This window comes from Elaeis guineensis, chromosome 5 (assembly GCF_000442705.2).
Source record: "Elaeis guineensis isolate ETL-2024a chromosome 5, EG11, whole genome shotgun sequence".
Lineage (NCBI taxonomy): Eukaryota > Viridiplantae > Streptophyta > Magnoliopsida > Arecales > Arecaceae > Elaeis > Elaeis guineensis.
The window spans coordinates 22,020,991-22,038,703 of record NC_025997.2 but is presented as its reverse complement, the minus strand read 5'-3'; the positions used below and the strand labels follow the sequence as shown (position 1 = coordinate 22,038,703).

At 35.7% G+C, this 17,713-nt stretch overlaps 1 protein-coding gene across 1 annotated transcript; it reads left to right on the top strand.

Moving 5' to 3' along the window:
- Positions 1 to 13,093: 13,093 nt before the first annotated feature.
- LOC140858115 (probable protein phosphatase 2C 73) lies at positions 13,094 to 16,756 on the top strand. The gene is made up of 5 exons (XM_073257700.1): positions 13,094 to 13,736; positions 14,358 to 14,648; positions 15,070 to 15,187; positions 15,358 to 15,581; positions 16,284 to 16,756. The coding sequence occupies exons 1-5, from the start codon at positions 13,494 to 13,496 to the stop codon at positions 16,470 to 16,472; spliced, it is 1,065 nt and encodes a 354-aa protein (XP_073113801.1). The 5' UTR covers positions 13,094 to 13,493; the 3' UTR covers positions 16,473 to 16,756.
- The last annotated feature ends 957 nt before the right edge of the window (positions 16,757 to 17,713 follow it).

The following is a 17,713-nucleotide window of genomic DNA, read 5'->3' as shown; positions in this document are numbered from 1 at the left end:
AAGAGGAATCTTCTCCATTCAATTTGAAGAATAAGTTAGAAGGAAACAATATTTCAACACTATGTAAAAATAATTAAAATAATAATACTCAATTCAACTCAACTTAACTAATCTTTAATCCCAAATTAGTTAGGATCTGCTACATAATTCTTTTCCTCCGTTCCACTCTATCAATAAGGACTATTTTTTCTAAAAAATATAGCGATATCAAGTCATTCATTATTGCTTCATCCAATGTAATTTTTAGTCCACCGCAATCCATCTTTCCTTCTACATGCATCAAACTATTCTTTTATATTGATGCATCTCTTGATTTATTTTGTACATGTCTAAACTATTTGAGTTGTTCTTATCTTCAACTGGTGCTATAGCTACTCCCATCTTTCTATAAATGACTTATTATATTATTCCAACGCATCCATCTCAATATTTTCATTCTAATCATACTCATCTTACATATGTTGTATTTTCTAATTACCTAATATCTTGAATCATCAAGCATATCTAATAAAAATTATTAAAAAATAATATGTATTTATAAAATAATTATTAAAAAAAATTGAAGAGAGGAAACGTATCAATCTCTATTCCCATTCTTCCATCCTCTCCGTTCTTCTCCAGATAGATTTGTTGATGATATCACTAGGTGACCAAAATCGGAGCGAACATCGATTTCTTGATGCACGCGGTGACCATGACAAGGCTCCAGTAGTAGGTAACCAGATTGGCCCAGATAATGATCAGGATGCAACTAAAATTAGAGTGGGACAACTTCACAATCTTGATGAGTCTCTTCGCTAGGCTGTCCTCTCAGCCGAGGTGAAGCATGCAGAGATTTTGCCAACTCTTTGCGAAGGCTATATGAGTTTCCTACCGAGATCGCCAACTAACACCTCACCGAACATCACTACAAGAATTTGAGTCTTTCATGATGTTTAAAAATTGAAACATCATAAAAATATAAATTATTTAGCAATGTTATGAAACATCGCTAATGAGATGGATCATGTACGATGTTTGGATAAACATCGTAGATTGTAACATCTTTGTACGATGTTTGAGACTAAAACATCGCGTTTTGACTTAATTTTCCTCATCTTTAATTTGTTAATTTCTCTTATTTTTTTAAGTGCATCTAGTTTTTTTTTTTTTTTTTTTTGCCTATTGTTTACCCCTGCCCCAAAATAATCTCGTGCACCTTTCTTCCCCATGCCCCAAAATAAACCCGCGGTGATCCCTATTCTCCCGATTACACCGCCTCTTACCCTAGCGATGCACGCTGCCCCCTCCTCTTACAGACCGCCTTTCACCACCACCGCCGTTCGCCATCACAGCACCGCCGTTCTCCCAACGCCACCACCTCTCACCCTTACGACGCATGTCGTGGCCGTTCGCCTCCTCTCACAAACTGCCGTTCGCCACCACTGCCGTTCGTCGCCTCTCACAGATTGCCGTTCGCCTCCTCTCACCGACCTCCATTTGTCTCCTCTCACCCACACCATCGCCGTTCAAAGTCACTGACCTCCATTCATCTCCATTCGTCACCGACCTCTGTAGACTATTCGGACTTTCTATCTACCGGCCATTATCGTTTTTCGAGGTCTTGTCTTCTCCCCATCGGCACTTCCATCTTTTTTTAGAAAAGACAGAGCCTTCATCTTCTTCCTCTATCACCGTCGCCGTCGTCGGTCTTCCTATCTTCGTTCATTGCCGTCGCCGTTGCCGGTCTTCCTGTCTTCGCTCGTTGTTCTCATCGTCGTCGCCATCCCTATTGCTTATTCAGGTATTGCTTGTTTCGGTATTGCTCGTCCCTGATCATTTCCCTCAGGTATTGATCGTTCGATCCTTGATAATTTCCCTCAGGTGTGTTTGAATGATTTGGCATCCCTGTCAGAGACTAGCAGAGACTAATTACGATAGCTGTACTTCTATAATCTCATAAGATTGTTATAGAACAGGACTTTTGCAACTGTTATTACATGGATCAAATCCAGTAATAAAGAACCATCTCCTCCTTTTTCATAGCCATGGTTGCCTTATCTCGACAGTCCTTCAAAGCTGTTCATGCATATAGAGATTTTTTTTTAAAATAAAATTTTTAGAGAAATAATATGTATAATGAAGGTTACATCCCTGCTGATTGGTTGGCTTCAAGAAGATCTCCTCGCAGCTAGTTTTCTCGATCAAATCATCTGATCAATAATACCAAAAGAAAAAAAATCAATGGTCCACCTACTACTCGAATGATCAAGCAAGTTTTTTTTTTTTTTAAGGTTTATGCAAGAATTGATGTGCCACAATTATCATTGTGATCCATGCAACACGTAGAATCTCCATGACTATAGGTTGTTTAGGTATCAGTTAAACCTTAAAATTAGATATCTAATTGCTATTTGCACATTAATTATAGTGTTATCATGCAATTGTTATATATACATATCGGAGATAAATTAAAATGGATTATCATTATCATAATATTATATGACCTGTTGTATGACCTTTAGGCTCAAGAATTTGTTTTTTCATATCCTGTAATGCCTGCTTTGTTGCTCTTCTTTTTTTGTCATTTTTTCCTTGCCATTTCTTTTGTAAAGTCATGGTTTAAATGGTACATTTGCTGAAGTTTGTTTGAATTTTAATGATAGGTATTTGTATATAACATGGATAAGCATTTGATGAATTGTGTTAAGTTCTCATGCAAATATATAGAGGGAATCAAATCGTTTATGACTTTTGTGGCTCAAAACAAGGATAAAGATTGTGAAATTTGATGTCTTTATTTACATTGCTTGAATATTTATACGGAGCCTCAAGAGAATGTCTCCGATCATCTATTGAGATTTAGCATAGATTAATTATACACCTGATGGATATATCATGGCGAACGGACAGAATTTCAATTCTTCAATAATTGAAATAAATTTTCATTTGTAGATACAGAAAGTGACGAGTTAGGCAATGACTCAAATGAGGATGATGATAATGATGATGATGGGATAAGAGACTTGCTACGTGATATCGGTAGTTTCTTTAATGATTGTCTTATTGAAAAAATTTTGGGAGCTTCTACAGGTGCTAGCCATTATTGTACCGATACCTTTAATGATTTATTGATAGAAGCTACAGAAGAGTTGTATCCGGAATGTATAAATTTTTTAAAATTATCATTTATTGTAAAGTTACTCCATTTGAAAATATACAACAAATAGAGTAATAAATCTTTTGATATGCTATTGTCATTGCTAAGAGATATCTTGCCTAACGGTCAATCCTTACCAAAGTCTTACTAAGCAGCAAATCGCTTTCTCCGAAACTTGGGCTTGGGTTATGTGCCAGTACATGTATGTAAATATGACTGTCCTCTCTTTTGGAAAGAGCACAAAAATTGTGACCGTTGTCTAAAGAGTGAAACATCGAGATGGATGATTAATGATGGTAAGGCTAAAAAGATCCCTTATAAAGTGTTACGGTATTTTTTTGTTGAAGTTTAAATTGCAATGATTATTTATGCCGAGAAAAATAGCTAAAGAAATGAGATGGCACAAAGATAGACTTAGAAGTGAGAGTAACACCATGATTCATCCATCTGATGGTGAAGTTAGGAAGAGCTTTAATGAACAATATCCAGAGTTTGCTAGAAAACCCCATAATGTGAGGCTTGGCCTAGTAACGGATGGATTCAATCCATTTGACAATATGTCTAATGCCTATAGTATGTAGTCTGTTGTTCTTTTGACATATAATTTACCCCCTTGGATATGTATGGATGAGTCATTCTTTATGCTGTCACTGCTTATTCTGGATCCGAAAGCACCGAATAAAGATATTGATGCCTACTTAAAACCATTAGTAGATAAGTTGAATGAGTTATGGGATAAGAATATTAATATTTTCGATGCTTCATACGGCCAAAGTTTTTGAATGCATACGGTTTTATTATGGACTATTAATGATTTTTCAATCTATGGTAATATTTCTGGATGGGTCACTAAAAGGTATATGGCATATCCTATTTGTAATAAACATATCCCTTCTCGTAAATTGAGAAGCAAGATTGGTTACCTGAGCCATCGATGTTTTCTTCCTCATGACCATGCATGGAGAAAGAGCAAGAGGTTTGATGGCAAGGTGGACTATCGACCCTCACCTGTCTTATCAAATGAAGATGATGTGATGCAACAACTATCTCATTTGAAGAACATAGACTATGGAAAGCATCCTAACAATAAAAAGAGATCGAGATCAGCAGAAGAGTTGAATTAGACAAAAAAGAATATTCTTTTTGAGTTGCTATATTAGTGTAAGTTGAGATTGAGGCATAACCTTGATATCATGCATATTAAAAAAAATATTTGTGACAATATCCTTGGTACCTTGTTAAATCTTGAAGGTAAAATGAAGGATACTATCAAGGCTAGACTCAACTTGGAAGACATGAAAATTCGAAAGAAATTGCACTTGGTAAAGAGAAATGACGGATCCTACATAATTCCTCCTGTATACTACACAATGTCAAACACTGAAAAGAAGAGTTTCTATGAGTTTCTTAAAGGGATAAAGTTTTCGGATGGGTATGCATCTAACATATCTTGATGTGTCAATGTTGAGAAAAAAAAGATTATGGGACTAAAATCCATTATTGTTATGTTCTCCTATAAAGCATTCTTCCTATAGGCATGTGTGAAATTTTGAAGAAGGATGTGACAGCTGTATTGATGGAGTTAGGCAACTTCTTCCATCGAATATATCATCGAACTTTGATTATGAATGACATTGAGAAGATGTGTACAGATATATCCTTGATACTATGCAAACTTGAAATGATTTTTTCATCGATTTTTTTTTATGTGATGGTATATTTGGCTATTCATTTGTCAAATGAAGCCTTGCTAAGTGGACCAGTGGCATATCGATAGATGTATCCAATCGAGAGATATCATAATAACTTCTTTTAGATTCTGAATTCTAAATTTAAATAATTATTTATGTTATATAATTATTCTAAATTTTGAATTTAAGTTTCTTGACTCTCTAAAAAGATTTGTTCGAAATAAAGCTCATCCAAAAGGATCTATTGCTGAGGCATATGTAGTCAAAGAATGCTTGATATTTTATTCTATATACCTTCAAGGTGTCAAGATCCACTTTAATATGGATGAGTGAAATAATGATAAAGCCAATGGCGGTGACATAACAGTGTTTTTTCAACAAGTTAAGATTTTTGGAGCAACTCGGTTTGTTTCCCTACCCAAAGAAGAGCAAAATATGGCTCATTGGTATGTGCTTACCAATTATGAAGAGATGGAGCCTTATTTTGAGTAAATTCTTGCTACCTAAATTTTATTATTAAATATTAGATATAGAAATATGGTACTAAACGATACCTTTTTGTTAGAGAGCATAAGGTTGAGCTAATGGAGCAAAGTTCGTTAAATATTGAAAACAGACATAGAGAATAATTTTCTTTGTGGATAAAGCATCGGGTGAGAATACAAACTCTATGATTTGTGTGCATACATAATGTATTTTTATATATTCAATTAATATAATTTATTTTATATAATGGTATATGGTAACATTATACAGATCAGGCGAAGAAAATAGAATCGAGTCTTTATATGCATTGATATATGGACCTCATATTTTGGTACAAAAGTACTCGAGATGTATTGCAAATGACATGCGATTCCACACTGAAGTTCGTGCTTCCCGTAAAAAGTCATAAAATAGTGGTATTATGGTAAAAGAAAACTATGGAGATGATATCATCGATTTTTTTGGGGTATTAACACATATTATTCAATTAGATTATGTCAAGGGTAAAAGTGTTGTTCTTTTTAAGTGCAAGTGGTATGATTTTGAGTCTAGAAATGCTAATGTCAGGATCGATGGAAATATGCAAAACATAAATGTAACCAGATTATGGTATAAGAATGATCCATTTATTCTTGCAAACCAAGCGAAGCAAGTTTATTATTTATAAGATATGAAACTGGGATAAAACTGGCGTGTTGTGCAAGAATGTCAGCATAAACATGTGTATGACATCCTTATTGGTGCAACAACAGAAGAAGATTCTGATGATGAAGAGGGTCTTGAAATGACTCCTTCAGATATTGAAGAATGTCACATAGAGTCATTAGATAGAGATGATGTCGAATCTGATGTAGTAGAAAATATTTTGTTGAATACAATGCAAGATTTACATGATGAAGTAGAAGAGTTAGCAACAAGGGATAATGAAGATAACGATGATACCTTAGCAGAATATTGCATCAAAGATGATGATCAACAGAATGATGATGACAATGACCATGACAATGATTTATTTTGATTCCCAACTATCCAATGTCATGCAGCAAATTATTATTTCATTGGTGTGGCTGATTTGGAGTTGGTAGGTGCATCTTGCTGGTACAATTCTGACTTTAGCATTGACATTTTTTCTCTTTCTCTAACTATTATTTTCTATGATACAATTATGAGGTTGCGATGATCTTTTTTTGGGGACTCTATAGTGTAAACATGCATAAAAAATTACATATACACATGTATAATGGTAAACTGCCTATACATGTATATAGATTATACAGTGATAAACTAGCTTTAATTTAATGATAAACTGCCTACATGAATATCTTAAAGTTGACCTTAGTTGAGTTAGTTTAAAATCTTGACATTGATTTCATTTAACTATATATTGCAAGTATTCTCATGACATCGGATTATCTAAGAAAAAAAAAATACCAGCAGCCATCGATCCAGATCTACCGCATTCCACTCAGCAGTCATCGATCCAGAGAATGGTCTTGCCGTCATAATTATGGTCAAGATATCAACAGTTTCTTCAGAACTGTAATACCATGACTACACCACCTTCCTCTCAGTTGCCACCAGCTCATATTCCACCAGCTTCTCTGGATCCGATACCATCAAAAGTCACACCTTCAGCTCCATCTCTGGCTGATGTTGCACCCCCTCTATCTAGATACCAGTAGCTTCTTCAAAGTTATGGTATCGTGACTCCACCACCTTCCTCTCAATCACCATCAGCCCATGTTTCATCAGCTTCTCTAGATCCAACATTTGCAGAAGTCACACCTCCTGCTCCACCACCTTCCTCTCAATCGCCATGCGTCTATACACCACCTACCGAGCCAGAGCCCACTGAGCACACACATCCTACCATGGACTTGACTCCTGATGTTAGCTCTATAGGTATGAATCATTATATACCTATTTGTACTCAATATCACCTAAATATTTTTAAATTAACATTCTTATTGTTGCTTGCTTATCTTGTAGGATCCACAAGCATGGGTGGACGAAAGAAAAGAGATTGTACTAGAGGAGTTGGGTTAAGTAAGATAAACAAGGCCCTTAATAAGAAAATGGAGATCAATATCTCAATGAAAGAAGGACGACCCACTAATGCTATTTAATCTGTCAAGCTATCAAATGAGCTTGGTATGATAGCTTGAAATATCTTACCTGTCAAGCCTAAATGGACCAAATTAACAGAGGTGGAGATGCAGATTGCATTTGACAAACTAAAGGTAAGTAAAAATCATTATAGTTGCATTTGTATTCTATGTATATTTGTTAACTAGTATTTAATACTTGTTTGCAGCAAAAACTAGATGTCAAGGGTTTAAGGACGGATGAAGAAGTTTGTGCTAGCATCTCGAAGCTTCTTTCATTGAAGTCAAAAGATCAAAGATATCGACTACATATGCATTACCATAAGCATGGAAAGGACTCAAAGCTAAGTACTATGACCACGACAGAGTGGATAGATCTTTGTACTTACTGGAGCAAAGAAAAGATACATATCAGTATAACTTGCATTATGTTTGCATGTAAATATCTCCTTTAAAGAATCTACTTTTGGTTGACTGGCATAAAGTTTTTTATCTTTTCAGCTAACATGTGAGCATAACAAAAAATCCAAAAATTTTGTCAAGTGCCAAGCAAACACTGGGTCAAAAGTTTTTGTACCTATACGGCATAAAATTGTGAGATATTGTACTTTGACTATGACTAATATCATTTGACATTTAAGTTTCTTGCAATAGTAACTCATCTTTTAAACAGAGTGAGAATGAATTGAATAGAGAAAAGTGTGATCGAATTATGTTGTGGTATCGTACTCATTACACCCCAGGTCATGGTGTTACTCTAGGTAGATGGACAACTCCCAAGTACGAGGCAAAATGGATGAGGATACTATACAAAAATAAAATTATGATTACTGTTTTAAGTGAGCTTAATTTTTATTTTGGAATTAATCATCGTCAAATTTTATTAGAATGAAATAATGCAAGTGCTAGAGCAGTCCATATCCGATGGTCATCCTATGATAGCAGATCAGATATGCAATAAAATTTTGAAGACCAGACCAGATTATATCTATGGTTTGAGAGTTGGACCTTATCCAGAAGAGAAGAGTTTCTCTTTTATGCCGAAGAAGAGACTTCAAAAGGAATTGGAGCAGTCGTAAAAGCATAATCAAGAGATGAAGAATGAGATTGTAGACATTAAGGCACGGATGGAGCGTCAACAAAAAATTTTGAAAGCTTTATATGCATCACAGAATATCTCTTTATCAGATTTTTGACGTAAATTACTTAAGTTATTTTTTTAATATGTCCCTAAATCTTTTTTATAAGTATAATAGAACAATATATATATTTTGTTACTGTAATATAATGGCAATTAATTGATTATATATTTTTTTTGATAGGGATCCCATGACTCAAGAACTTGTGAAGATGTGGTTTTAAGAACATGCATGATAGAGGGGCCTTTTGCGCTTTGGATTGTCGACTTATGAACTCATTTATTTTGTTATAAATAATTGGATAATGAGTTTGTTTGCTTTTGGTTGGAGGTGAATTGTTTACTTTTGATAGAGACATGGCCTCTTGATACTTTTAGTTGGAAATACCATCTCTTTGGATGCCTAGACAATTTAATTTTTGGATTATAAACTTTGTGTATGGATTCATCTTGATTATGAATTGCATGTGAGTTCATACTTTAGTTGTTGAATGATTTGTTGACTGAAAATGAATGATTTACTTGGTATTTAAATATATACCATAAAATATAATATTTTATATAGATTATGATTGAACTATCAATGAAGTAAAACTTGGCCATCGTAAAATATCCTTGTTTTGCAACGTTAGCAAAATCATTCTGCAACATTTGGAAAACATCGTCAAAGATCCTCGTTCATTCCGTGATGTTGGCGCACAATCAGTCACGTTCTGCGATGTTTGTCAGACGTCATGAAAGATATTTGTTACACATGTTAGTAAAATATCGTTCAGCAACCTACGTTTTGCGGCATTTGAGAAATATCGTGAAAGATTTTTGTTCCACGATGTTGGTGAAATGTCGCTCAATCAAACTACGTTTCGCGATGTTTAGGCATACATCGCACTTTTGATGTCTTTTCTATGACGTTTTATGACGAATGTCACGACTGACCATTAGCGATGCGGCTAGCGCAACGATCTTGATAACGTTATGCTAAACGTCGTGAAAAACCTTCAGCGACGTTTTGGAGAACTTTTGACGATATTTTTAAACATCATGGAAAACTTTTTTTCTTGTAATGTATGCATGGCTTCTTGCTCACCTTCATCACCTTGCCCAGTCTATGTTCTTTGTCACCCTCTTCCCCTCCATCATCTTGGTTGCCCTCCTCATTATGTCCACCCAAAACCATCCTCTGTCGAGACCATCACGTTTATTGCAATAGCCCACTCCATCCTCACCCTTAAATGCCCTATATGATACTGCAAGTTTGAGGAGAATCATTGTCAATACTTTCGATGCCAATGCATCAGGGAATAGGTAGAGGATGGCAAACCTATTTATTAGGTGAAAGTAGCTTTAAGCTCCAATTCCATTAACTCTCCGTTGTAGAGTCGATACTACAATAAAAATAATTTTTTATGATAAATTATTTATGACATTTCTTATTATATACCATTAAAATCTTTTTTTACTGTACTTTGATAAAAATACCGCTATCTTTCAATAAATATTTTTTTATAAACAGCACTTTACCATAAATACTGCAATAAATTAATATTTTATGGCATATTACTTAAAATACAAAAATCAAAATTACTATTATGGTATTTAACTAATATGCTAATAAATAATATTATAATTTATAAGATTTTAAAAAAATATCATTAAATCTTAAATTATTAATTTTTATATAGAGCTTGATTTAGTCATATCGATCTCATAAAATATATTATTATACATAAACATATATATACATATATGTATATATATATACATACATATATATATATACATACACGTGTGTATATATATATATATATATATATATATATATATATATATATATATATATATTCTTAGTATTACTTATTTAATGATATGAATGTATATTATTAAGTTAAATAGACTATATCTATATGCTAATAATATAAGTTATAGATTGGTAGTTAAGAGTTTGCTATTCAAATAAGAGATCACTGGTTTGAACCGTCCCTCTAAGATATATAGTTTATTTTTTGATAATTTTTATCATTAAAAAAATGATTGATATTTTTTTAAAAATACTAATAATTAATTACTGAAATTATTTTAAGATAATATAAAAAAATATTATTAAAATATTAATAAAGATATATACTATTCTTTCTTATCAATAATAACATTAAAAAATATTATTAGTAGCCATTTTTATTGTAGTACGAGAAAGGATGATAAACCTACTCCATTGATAGCCGCTTGCTATTAGCCATGCAGCAGTGGCATTATCATCGGATCTATTTTAGAGAGAAGAATAAAGAGAGAGAAATATAAAAATACACGTGATGAGGACAGCAACGTCATAATAATAGGGAGGACCATGGCATCCACGACGTGCGGGTTCTCAAGGGAGAGGCAAACCCTTGAAGAATATATATAGAGTTTGTATATAGTCATTTTCTATCCTAGTTAACCAAGGAACAGGGTTAATACTGACGACCGAAGGGTTGGAGAATATTGCCGTTTTGCAAATAAAAATCGGTTTATCTGGCTCTATTTTTTTTAAATGCAATATTGAAAAAATATTGAACATGAAAATATAAAAACAATTGATTTTTTTTGCATATTTTAAACAATGCAATGCTTTCCATTTTTTGCATAGGTCATTCTTTAATTTTCTACTCGAGAATTTGTTTTTTATTTTTCGCTGGACACCCACTTCAATATTCTGGAAGCGATCTGTTTTATGGACCACCTGACTTTTATCCAGCTGGTCGGCGCCCCCACGAAGGAGGTTAGGTTCTTGGTTGCAGCTGGTCGGCGCCCCCGAAGGAGGTTAGGTTCTTGGTTGCAAATCACCGTGGTACTATTTTAGAAAAGCATATGGCTTGGCTTTTTTTCTTTTTCTTTTCTCTCTCTTTTTTTTTTTTTTTTTTTTAATACTAGCGTCCCATGTTATTGGATTTGAGACTCTCAGTTGTCATGGGACAACTTTTTTTTTTTTTTTCCAAAAGAATCTCCATAATCTTGTTTAAACTAAGTACATTTTAATATTTTCTAAAGGTTGGTGAGCATGGAGAGCGGCTAAGAATTATTTCCTTCTTGTGTTCTTCTTTGCAAAAAATTATTGGACCGTGATGGTTGTGTCTTTGGTAGAAGTTTTGATAGAAATCATTATTTAAAGAGGCTGCTATTCATCATCCGCTAATAATCCTCACTCAATTTATCCGGGATGTGGTAGCTAGAGAATGGTGCCAACTATGGTGGAATCGGTAGTGTTAGTTGGGCCAGCCAGCACTCAATTAATCACCAACTTCCATATCTCTTGATGAATGAAGCAGTGATGATCAGTAGCAAGCGATTTATAACATTTTCATTATTCATATCTTTCCCATAACTTTGAAGTTATTTGATTTTTACATTCTATAACTTACTATTTGCAAGTTATATTTCTAACCAGTTATCTTCCGGTCTACAATAAAAAGACCAACAAGGACCTATGGCGCAGTCAAACTTTTCTGCATTATATACGTCAATGACTTGCTGTCTTTATTCCAGTAACATATTATTGTAAATACTAGGAAATTTACATCCACTAATTTATCGACCATTTTCATGCTATTATTTTATGACCATTTATCTATTTTGCACCTCTAAATCTAGCAAGATCCTCTCAATTCCAATTAGACCTTGCTGGCTACTGTGTCCCTCTTTCTGCAGCCTTTATCATCTATCATCAAGTCCTTCCAAACTAAAAAGAACTCAAGATCATTTTTTTTCTTTTCTTTTTACTATACATATATCTTTTATTTTTTTTTTATTTTTCTTAGTTTACTTAATGCCCTGTAGACAAGTGCGATAGGATATCTTACCCATCTTGCATGATCCAACAATAAGGAACTTTTTGCAGGGAAAGGATCAAGAAGATATAAAAAGTGGAACAAAAATCGCTATCAAGTCCGGCATTAGACGAGAGTGTATAATTTGGGTTGTTTGGTGGGACAGCCATCCAGCAAGCAGAGTCTACAAGTCCGGCAATGTGATATAACCTAATCGATGAACTCGAACCACTCAAACATCAATAACAAAAGGCAAAATTAGTGGCTTGACTTTAACTAAAAACCGAGTGGGTTTTGCAATGATACTCTTTTAAAATATTTTATAAAAAAACTATGAGGTGCTGAGACCATCATTATTGAGAGCCAGAATAACAAATCAGCAAACAAACAGCATGAACCCTAACTATTTCCACAGGCTACCAGCATCACCCAAGATATTATTGGCCTGGCACGTGTGACAGACGAGCTCAGACAAGATCCACATACCCCATCCAGCGTGAAGGACACGCGTGTCACGCTGACTGTCCCCTTCGGTGGGTCCCATTGATCCAATGGTGCAATTCTAACCACACGATCTCCTGATATTTTCCTCCCCGATGGACCGATAAATCAAATGCGCAAACAAGGAGGCATCCGTATCCATATCGTGATACCCACGTGGGCGGAATTTTCTTTCCTAAAATGCCCTTATGTCTCCCCGCGTCTCCACTCCAACCCCCGGGCCATAACGGGTAATTAACCGCCGAGAGATCCCGTCACCGGCACCGTTGAATCCCGCTAGTTTGGCCAACTGGGGTGACGGCACCACCGTGGTAATAAGAAAGTGAAAGGACGTAAGAGTCCACAGGGCGTTAATAATGGAGTAGAAGCAAGTCCGGATTACCATGGAGAGCACGGCAGCAGCTCTCTAGAGATTGCCATGGTTCTCGGCGTCGGATTGGGGCCAAGAAAACCAAATATCTATTCAAAATTTAGCCTTTCTTGAAGCCTCTTCATCACAATTCCTTCAATCCAATATCCAAAACCTTCTCCTTTCCAAAATTTTTACATAAGAAGGGAGATGTGGTTTAAATTGTGAAGTTTGTTAGCTCTTAGCAAGCTAGGTTGTGGTTGGATTTTGTGTTGGGACCAATGCGGCACTTGTCGTCCTTGTTCAATGGATTGGCGAAGTCTCTGTATTCAGGAAGGGGGAAGCTTTCGGGTATCGATTGCGGGAGGGAGGCGGCGGATGAGCTCGCGAGGGAGGCGAAGAAGAACGAGTTGATTCTGAAGTCGTCGGGTACGGTGAAGGGCGAGGGATCGAACAGCTTCGTGTCGGTGTTCTCGCAGAGAGGGGAGAAGGGAGTAAATCAGGATTGTTCTATTGTGTGGGAGGTACTATTTTTATTTTTATCTTTTTTCTATTCTCTCCCTTGTTTAGGATTGTTCAAGTGCTGAATTGGGTCCAGATGTTATGATATGATATTGTTCCTTTTTTTCTTAATCTTGCATGTTATTGTTATTTAGTCTTTGTTTGCCTTAATATAATTAATCTTGATTTCTCCATCACAACACCCAATTGGTCTTTGATCTTCTGAAGGAATCTATACTTATAGAACAACTAGGCAATGGATTTTTCTTCTTTTTTTTTTTCTTTTTTTTAAAAGGATGGAGGAGAAAAATTTAACCAAACATTCATGGATCTTTCTTTTCTCTTTTTGAAACATAAATTTCATAAACGACTTTCAGATAGTAATAGGATTCTGATGGAATTCTGAGCTTATTCTTGTGTTTGGAATAATATAGACTCGACAGAATTGATAAAACCAATGAGTTCTAAGTCTAAGAAAAAAAAGGAATTGTGATGATTTTTGCATGTGGCCTACATTTTTGCTTTTTTGTCAAAATAATATATTACTTTGCTTTGACAATTTCGCTTGTCTTCTTGTTCTTTTTACTGATTTATTATTTGTTTGGATTTCCTTGTTAAATGCTTGGTTTTAATCCTGTTGATAGGAATTTGGATGCCAAGAAGACATGATCTTTTGTGGCATATTTGATGGTCATGGTAGCTGGGGGCATTATGTGGCGAAAGCAGTTCAAAAATCCCTTCCTCCATGTTTGCTTTGTAACTGGCAGGAGGCTCTTGCTCTGGCTGCTCTGGTAGCTGATAAAAAGCTTTGTCAATTTGACATTTGGAAGCAATCCTATCTTAGGACTTGCACTACCGTAGACAAGGAACTTGAGCAGCATCGCAGGCTGGATTCCTTCCATAGCGGAACCACTGCATTGACAATAGTCAAACAAGTAACTACCAATTGTACTTCTATGTATCATACGTAGTTAATTGTTATTATGAAGCAGGTTGTTGGTCTTTCTTGCCCCATGCCTTGGTGTGTGTGTGTGTGTGTGTGTTTTGTATACTATATGACAGCACTGGATTTCCTTGTACAGACAATATGTAGCTGAGTAGTTGTATCATTGACCATTGAGGTATAAGTATTTCCCGACAACTCTTTGCAGGCAGTAGTGCATATTTCCAGATCCTAATTCTGGTATATATTGTATCCCGTTTGATACTAAGTTTCAGAGTTGGTGACATCATATATTCTGTTGGCTGTACATTCAAGATGTAACAAAGATAGTTACTTTTCTGCTTCAGCATGTATCTTGAGCTTATTCAAGTTCAGTTGCACTAGCTTGAAGCTTCTGCCTTATTCTTTGTTAGGGTGAATTCATGGTAATTGCAAATGTTGGTGACTCTCGTGCTGTGTTGGCGACAACTTTAGAAGATGGCAGCTTGGTTCCTTTACAGCTTACTGTTGATTTTAAACCAAATTTGCCTCGTAAGTTTCTAGATCTTTATACATTAACAATGAACACATATGGCTCCATCTTATTTTTCCTAATCTTGGCAGAATGTACAAAACATTCAAACTGATCATTTGCTCTAAAATTATTACATTGTATGTACAATACATCCAAACTGATCTTTAGCTCTATCTTGCTGTCACAGAAGAGGCTGAGCGCATAACTCAGTGCAATGGCCGTGTATTCTGCTTGCATGATGAACCAGGCGTACATAGGTTATGGTTGCCAAATGGTGAAACACCAGGACTGGCGATGTCAAGAGCATTTGGAGACTATTGTGTTAAAGATTTCGGGCTGATTTCTGTGCCTGAAGTGACTCAAAGGAGAATAACCAATAGAGATCGGTTTATTGTGCTTGCAACAGATGGGGTATGTGTAATCAGCATGACAATTCCAGTATGATGAAATTCTGCTGTTCCTTAAGCATCTGTTATACCTAAAATTACTGATGATGCACTAAAACACAATGTATGGGACTTCCTGATCCTGTCATCTTAGTATCTAGAAGAACTCTAAATACAGTTTTTAAACTGATAAACACATGTCTTAAACATCAACACTGGATGTTCCTCTCAGAAAAAAACATCAATAATGGGGGTTTGTTCTCTGTTGCTTTGCCTGTTATCTTCTAATTGTCTCTCTCTAGCTTCTATAGCCTAGAGGTTTGGATGCGTTCTCTCACTTTGCAAAGTAAAGCAGTGGAACTGCCACCTTTCGATTTCCTTTTTTTTTTCCAAAAAAAAAAAAAAAAAAAGCTTGTGGTGGAATGCATAAAGTGGTGTCTTAGAAGCCTTATCTTCATTTTATAATTTTTAAGGTTTCAGCAAATATTATAGTATTAGATATTGTAATTCGTCAACATTCATCTTTTTTATAATAGGTTAAACTTCATCATGCGTTCTTATGCAAAAACTTTAACATCAATATGTTATCTGCCTATGAGCTTTGCATCGTTGCATTCCTATCCATAACATGGCCATATTGGTCGGCTTTATGAGAGAGGACTGTCCAAATCCCATTGATATGGAAGTAGTATTTGTTTTTCTTTCATATGTCAGCCTATTGTTTCAGGTTTGGGATGTTGTTTCCAACCAAGAAGCTGTGCAGATAGTGTCCTCAACCAAGGAAAGAGGAAAATCAGCAAAAAGGCTTGTGGAGTGTGCTGTTCGTGCATGGAAGCGCAAGAGGAGAGGAATAGCAATTGATGACTGTTCAGCTATATGTCTCTTCTTTGATTCTTCACCACCCTCACTTTGTTGATCCTCTGCTATCATCTGATAAAAAGCATTACAAAGATCCATTCCATAGCTTGCTATTTTTGATTCTAATCACTCTTCATATCTCTGATTCTAAAGTTCATGTTACTATGTATATAATTGGGATGAAGCCTATGATGCATTTCTTCTGTCATCCATGATGTTTAGCATCATAAGTTTTCATCCTTTATTCTGTGGCTCAAGTACCACTCTGTAACAGAAATCCTGGATGAATAAAATAGTAAAAATAGAGAAAATTTTAGGTGCTTGAGGTCAACTTGTATTCAACTTATCATCTTGTTTGCGTTATGAGTATTTTACAGAGAATGCAGCTGAAAGCCTAAGGACTTCAATGGCGGTCTTATGCCCTTATTCTTCATTTTGCTTTTCCTTGTTTGTAATGCTAGGCCCTGATCAAGCCTCCGAAATGTTTGATGCATATGTTAGTTTAATTCCTTACTGATTATGTAGAAGACACGAGCATTTGAAATAAGTTCTACAACCCTGGTTTATTAATCACTGATGCATAATTGCTTGAGAGGATGCTAGCTTACAGGCAAACACACGGGAGAAAAGAAAGGATGCTGAAGCATTCGGCCTAATGTGGTTAGATTGGAGGCCTGATATTGAGATGGGCTGAACATTGTGCACTAATTCTCAATTCATAACGAGCACGTATGAGCGCACACGATGTGCTTCGGACATGTGGCAGGCAATAACGGTCCAATCATAATTTTTTGCATGATCGGTCCGATCATAAAAATTTTATCCCTCTCCCTCCTCTCTCCCTTCCTCCTTGTTCTTTGCTTATGCACCTAACATCACACTTCACCCTTTTACCTCTCTGAAGTCCCAATCCCCAGCCTGATCATTTCAGTATATCTGAGTTAGCTGCCAAAAACAGGGGTCTCAACTCTCAAATCACTCCTTTGTATAACCCCGCTGATGTTGCAATGTTTGATCCATGGCATGCCCATGTCTGCTCTTGGTGTGAAGAAGCCCCATGATACAAACCGCCAGACCAACTCCAAGGAAGCCGTCTCTGGAGCATTAAGTATTCCATCGAATAGACGCTGTGCTCCACCACTCTACCGCTCAGAGAGGACGAGATTACTGCATCTGCAGCAGGCCGGGAGGGCGGCGGAGTTCGCCAGAGGAATAATGACCGTCCGAAGATTAGGATAGGATACAGAGTGCGTGGACACGTGTGAGCTTTTGGCCATGCAGATAGATATAAATCTGCTC

Coding starts and splice junctions, on each gene's coding strand:
- LOC140858115 (XM_073257700.1), top strand. CDS start 13,494: ATGCGGCACTTGTCGTCCTTGTTCAATGGATTGGCGAAGTCTCTGTAT. Junction 15,188..15,357: donor TTTTAAACCAAATTTGCCTC/GTAAGTTTCTAG, acceptor TTGCTGTCACAG/AAGAGGCTGAGCGCATAACT. Junction 15,582..16,283: donor TTGTGCTTGCAACAGATGGG/GTATGTGTAATC, acceptor CTATTGTTTCAG/GTTTGGGATGTTGTTTCCAA.